We start from the raw sequence: 6609 nt of genomic DNA on the forward strand, positions 1-6609 counted from the left end.
TTGGTGGGGCTCCGTGGATCTTTGCCCCGACGCTTTTTAGATCGTGAGCTGGTCTGGTTTGGTGATTTCACCTCTGGTGTCTCATCAGTAGGTGATGAAACCATTGGCGGAGAATCCAGCTCTTTATTCCCAATGTTTGAGTCACTTGTGCTTTGTGTTGCATTGTGGGATTTGGAGTCTGTTTGATCTATGTTTAAATGAGGTTTGGATTTAACCTTTGGCTCTCCGCTGGTATCTGTCTTTGCTGTAGATTTTTCAAAACGTTCAGATTGCGATATTTCAGCCATTTTTGAATGTCCTTCGCTCAGCGTATGACCAGACGGCAAAGTCAGATTATCTCCCCCCTTCCGTCCTGCATTAAAATTCATCGCCCTCTCTTTAACCGTCTGGTTTGGAGGTGCAGAACTGGACCGGGCTCCGGCACGTTCTGTGAAAAGACGACTGGCCACATTTCGAGCTGGAGAAATATCCAGGTGACGCAGGTTTGTGGAGCTGCTGACTGCATTGGTGTCTCCTCTCTCAAACAGACTGATCTTGTCTGCGATTCGGCCTTTGGACTTCACATTGGTGCCATCCGCTCTGTCCTCTGGATATCTGTAAAATAAAGAATAAAGGTCAAAACTGGGTCGAATGTCAAGTTCACACTTTTCACATTAGTATCTACTCCCTTCATTAGCTTTTGACTCATTATCTTTCCTCTTTCTTTGCTCTTCCTTGTTTGCAATCTTCAGTTCTTTCTCTCTGCTTGAAGCAAGCCATAAATACATTAAGAAAGTCAATTGCCCTTCTTCATTAGCATTCATTGAAAGTGACTAGTATGAACTGCAAGATAAAATTTCAAAAGCTACAAAACAAGATTACAAGCTGATTCCTGATTCTTTGAAGTGAATGAGAGATTACTGTTAAGCTACAAAAAGCAAGAATAGCATAAAAATGCATCATAAACGTTATGACTCTAGTGCAATCTTCTTAAGTAATATATGCTTGTGTAAGGGGAAAGCTATCAGCAAATAACTTATTATCATAAATGCACTGCAAAAAATGGTCTGCTCCAATTCAAGACCTTTTAATGCGTTTGGTTTGTGGAAGTGTGAGTTAAGACTTTTTCAGACCTGTAGAAACCATGCATTAAAAATCACTTGCACTGAATGGAAAAGAAATATCCTTCAAAATATCTCCTCCTGGTTTTTAGATGAACTGTTGCTTTAAGAGCTTCTGGTGCATACAGTAGAAAAATGCAAGGCTGACATCAAGAAAAACTGGCATTTAACTATGTAAATACTTAATTGTTATGAAAAAGCCTCTTTTATTGTTTGAACCAGATCAGATAATCTATGACTTTACAGCCCAGAGGAATGACAAACACCTGATAATGACCTGTGAGAGAGCATATTTCACAATATGACGCATGATGTTTAGTCCTGATGATCTTTAAGAAAGATATCCCATGTTCAGATGAAGCACATTCAACAGTTTGCTTTGAAACACTGCAAAAAAAAAAAAGATTTTCTCTTGTTTTCTAGTATAAATGTCTAAAAATTCTTGAATCAAGATGCAATTTCTTGCTTTAAGAAAAACAAAATCTTTTGTAAGTTCAAACCAAGCAAAAATATCTCCCAATGGGGTAAGAAAAATGATCGTGTTCAGCCTTTGAATTAAGATATCTTTTCTTGCCCCAATAGCAGATTTTTGTGTGTTTTGAGCATAAACTAACAAAATATTGAATCATAAGTCATTCTACTTGTCAAATAAATGCATCTTGATTCAAGAACATTTAGATATTTATACTAGAAAACGAGAGAAATCTTTTTTTGCAGTGTATTTCTCACTGATGTTTCGTCTCCCACGACTTAAATCCAAACCCAAACAGCAACTTCAGCTTTAAAAGCTCACAAATCAAACCAAATGGCAGAATTGAGTTTGTTATTCCTGTAAGCACAGCTGCGAACAGGTTAAACAGGTATAATTCACCTGGCTCTTCCATCAGATCTCAGCCGTTCGGTGTCTTTACGAGTCATATTTTGGTCTTCCCTCTGTTCCTCCGAGGCGACCAAGAGCTTTTTAGGGAAGACCACCTCGCTGTGAGACACCTTGATGCTCCTGCGCTTGGATTCGGCGCTCTCCGTCAGCCTCACCACACGTTCCTCATCCATATCTGTATAAACCAGCGCTGCTCGGGCGAGTGAATCCACATCTGCGTCTTCGCTCAGGTGTGTTTGGGAGACATCTTCACGGTTCCCTGAGTTTGGCGCTTCTGCTCCAGGGGTTTCAGGAAGGCTGTCTGGCGTCTCCTCAAAAGCTGAGTCGGCGCATGTCATCCGCGGGCCGCCGGTCAAACTGGTTGCTTCAGGGCTTTCAGGTTGAGGACTGGTTGGGGATTTAGCCCCGCCCCCATCTCCGTGGGAGCTCCGCCTCTTCCTGCTAGATCTCCTCCGGCCCATTTGGTCACAGAGATCAGGTGACCTTCTCCTCTCAATCGACGGACTGCGTTGGAGTCTCAGATGTTTGGCATTCCGCTCGAGGGCTGGGCTCGTCTCGCCTCGTGAGGGACTGTCTGTCTCGTCTGCTCTGGTTTCTCTGTGGTCCTCTTCTTGTTGTGTTTGGGAGGTGGGGTCATTTCTGCCCCAACCCCAGGACAGCCAGCTCCCGATGCGACTCAACACCCCTGGGCTCTGCTCCTGTGGACTCTCAGCCTGCAAACACACACACACACACACACGTTTGTTTTTGTGTAAAGTGTGTTCATCCCATAGGTGTAATGGTTTTTATTCTGTAGAAACTGTATATTCTATCTCTCTTCACCAACCCTACACCTAACCCTAACCCTCACAGGAAACTTTGTGCATTTTTACTTTCTCAAAAAAACTCATTCTGTATGATTTATAAGTGTTTTGAAAAATGGGGACATGGGTTATGTCCTCATAAGTCACCCTCTCCTTGTAATACCTGTGTCATACCCATGTCATTATACAGAGTTGTGTCCTGATATGATACAAAAACAAGAGCACACACACACACACACACACACACAGACACACACACACACACACACACACACACACACACACACTGAGAGTCTTATCTGGAACACTCACTAGAGGGCAAAAATTAAAGAGCAATGTTAGATTATTATTTGTTTGATGCATATACTACAAAAAAATTATTTTCTTGCTTAGTTATTTCTCTAGTTTTTTTTTATTTTATTTTTTTTTTATAAATATCTGAACATTCCTGAAGCAAGATGCATTTATTTAGCAAGTAAAATGACTTAAGACATTAAATCTTGTTTTCTGAAAAAAATCTGCAAAATTTTGTTTTATGAAAAAAAGAATCACATAGTATTCCTAAATTAATGCATCTTGCTTCAAGAAAATAGAAAACGACAAAAATTCTAAAGAATTATTATTATATTTTTTTTTGCAGTGTTGTTTTTATATCTGCTACATTATTTTCTTTCTCAGTATTTTCTTAGTAATATCTAAAAATGGTTGAATCAAGATGCATTTACTTTAAAGGTAAAAAAAAAAAATTCTGGGAAAAAAAATCTAAATGTTAGTTTTTGTTTAAAACAAGCAAAGATATCTGCCAATGAGACAAGAAAAACAATCTTCAGCCCATTGGTGGATATGTCTGCAGTGATGGGTGCTTCATGAATCATTCGTGTGATTTCAGTAAACGAGGCTTCGTTACATCACATATAACTGTTTCAAAACGTTTAGAAGTTGGTTTTGAAAACCATTTGAACTGGTTTTTACCTGATCTTTAAAAATATTTATACATTTGTTTGTAAAATGAATAAAAGAACACATACAGACACTTCATATATAATAATGAATAGTTCATTGCATTTAATACATTCCACTTTCAATAGAACATTTGCACTGGGTTTGTAAAAGTGTTTCTTGCAGAGTGTTGTGAATCATTTTGTGAAGCAATTGGTTCAGGAGATTTAAAGCTCCAAAAAGGTTTTGGTATCTGATTTAGTTAACTGAGATTTCTGAGTAAGCAATACATTTTGAAAAAATAAAACAAAGGAAGATTTTCAAGCAAAACTGAAAAAATGTCTAATTTTCTGCACTATTTTTAGATCACTGACTACAGATGGATGTAAATGAGTAACGCTGATTAAGCAAGAACTGCTGTCATTAAAGTAAAAGACAGACAACCCAAACACACAGATTACATTCTGCTTAACATATGACAGCAGCTACTGACTTCCCTAGTTTGGAAAATATACAGTGGCAGTCAATGGCTGCCGTCAACAGTTAGGTTACCAACATTCTTCAAAGTATCTTTTTTATCAGAGCAACAGAGCAAGAAACTCATGCAGCTTTCAGACAATGTGAGTTTGAGCCTGTGAAAACTTATCCAAAGTCATTTTTGGGATTGTTTTTTTACATAAAATCATCCTTCATAAGGAAAAGAACATTCTCTGGAACCTCTTTAATATTGACCGAGTAAGACCGTGTCAGACATTGAAATCAGAGAGAAATTAATGCACTGAAATCAAACTGAGATGCTTGTTATCTCATAATTAGATAATCAGACACAGAGAGGGTCACAAATGATCAAATTACATTTTTAGTGAACTATCCCTTTAAGGAGGACATTATGCATATATATATCTGAAGGCATTATTCAAACTTTGACTTTTTGTCTAATAAACTTAAGCGAAGTGTTTTCTCTCTGATCTGAACACTTCATTACTGTGAACAGTTAAAAACGCAGCAAAAGATTCTAAAGTATTTCTAGGTTGTTCTAAAATGACATTCTGCAGAACCTCTGACAGTCGTTCTAGATCCGAACTCTTGACAGAAACTCACGAGCTGTTACTGATCCAGTCCCGAGAAGATCCAGATCCACGCGAGCGATCAGACGCGCGTCTCTCACGAGCGCGAGCGTTAATTATTCGCGCGCCGCGGGAGCGCGCGGAGACAGAGGCAGAGCTGGATTGGGTTTCAGAGGATCAGATGAAGAGAGTCTAACACAGAGAACAAGAGCTCATTCAGAGAGCCTTCAGATGCGATTCTGAGCTCCAGAAGAGAGTCACACACACACACACACACACACTCCACAACAGCGCTTGAACTTTCTCTTGAATTTTTTTTTCATTATGATGCATGCTTAGTGTAGATTCACTTGCAAAAACAAACAAACAAAAAAACACCCTCCAATCCCCTCTCGTTAAAAAAAGAAAGAAAGAAAGAACACGTTCTTAATGTTCATGTTGAAAAAAAAAACATTCTTAGATTAACATTCTCAAAATTCTTATGTACTCGATGAACGTTCCAGGAAGCGTTTGCTATCACCTTTAAGTATCTAATCATGAAAGAAAAATATAGATTTATTCTTGCAATAAACATTTATATACATGTGGGTGAAAATGTTAATAGAAACACTTAATTTATAGCTTTAAATAATGTAATGACGACAAAAAAATGGAAATTTTAATGTTCTTAAAATAAATATTCAAATAATTAACATTTAAAAAAATATATAAAGTTGTGATAAAGATTTTTACAATCTTTTAATAACATTCCAGTCACAGCTAATAAACTGTACATTTTAGTGTTCGGTACAAATAAATGTTTAAGGTAAAAAAAAAAAAGATAAAAAAGTAGTAGATAAATAGTAAATAGGCTATAAATAGTAAAAGTTTTTGTATTTATGCAAACTTTAAATGAGGTTCTAACATGCAACTACGCTCACAAGTTTTTATAACTAAAGAAAAGTGCAGCTGAAAGCGTAAGTGAAACCTGCTTCCAATAGAAGTGTTATTATTTGCAAATGATGGTAATCAAGATATTTAGCCCAGATCCAAGCATGCATTCATTCATTCTCCTCGTCCATAATTAAAAGAAATGCAGAGAGACTCACGGCCGGTCTTCAGAGAGAAGAGTGTGTGTTCACTGGAGAGATGGAGCTGATGCTGGGCTTCTCGTGTAAAGAAAGAGAAACTAGAAGGTCTACGCTAATTATTTACCTGAGCGTCACACCCACACCTTTCCTTCTCGAGTACAGACCTGTTCAGAGCGAGACATACACACTTCACAAACCCATTCTGACCAGTCAAGAGAAACGTGCCAGCTTACCATGCTCCAGCAGCTCAGCAGAAGAACCTCGGCTGATCCTGAACCACAGAGATCAACTCTTCTGAACGAATCTCATCTGATTCCTCTGTTATATAATAATGTGAGCGTTTCTCCTGCTGTTAGAGGAGCAGGTGGATCTGTGTGAGGACAGAGAACACGACAGGTGTGACGACTGTTGTGTAACGGCTGCGGTCTGACGACACACACACACACACACACACTGAATTATTAATGTATGCAAGGCCTCCACACCCACAGTTAGACTTTGGCATTGACGCCAGGGTCTAAGTGCTTTAATGAGCAGAGAAACACATCAAAAGAATCTCAAAGTCTGTGGGGACTTGCTTTGACTCGATGACAAACAGGTTTATCTTTAACAAAGGTTATTGCTTTCCGATGATTACACCTCCCAGAGGAATATAAAGAAAAACTACACATGCACTCTTAAAAATAAAGGTGCTTCATGATGCCTTTTTGTCTTAATGGTTCCATAAAGAACCTTCAACATCTTAAGAAG

The 6609-nt window shown here is 38.4% G+C and overlaps 1 protein-coding gene across 1 annotated transcript in view; it reads right to left on the reverse strand.

The window, feature by feature from the left end:
- LOC127973010 (uncharacterized) overlaps nucleotides 1–6266 on the reverse strand; it is an 8174-nt gene extending 1908 nt beyond the window's left edge. Inside the window, exons 1-3 of the mRNA XM_052577050.1 lie at nucleotides 6093–6266; nucleotides 1972–2693; nucleotides 72–594 (exon numbers count right to left, since the gene is read on the reverse strand). Coding sequence (XP_052433010.1) covers nucleotides 72–594; nucleotides 1972–2693; nucleotides 6093–6095 — 1248 coding nt within the window. The 5' untranslated portion in view covers nucleotides 6096–6266. The remainder of the gene's footprint in view (nucleotides 1–71; nucleotides 595–1971; nucleotides 2694–6092) is intronic.
- Between the last annotated feature and the right edge of the window lie 343 nt (nucleotides 6267–6609).

The sequence above is a fragment of the Carassius gibelio genome, chromosome B15, assembly GCF_023724105.1.
Source record: "Carassius gibelio isolate Cgi1373 ecotype wild population from Czech Republic chromosome B15, carGib1.2-hapl.c, whole genome shotgun sequence".
NCBI classification, from domain to species: domain Eukaryota; kingdom Metazoa; phylum Chordata; class Actinopteri; order Cypriniformes; family Cyprinidae; genus Carassius; species Carassius gibelio.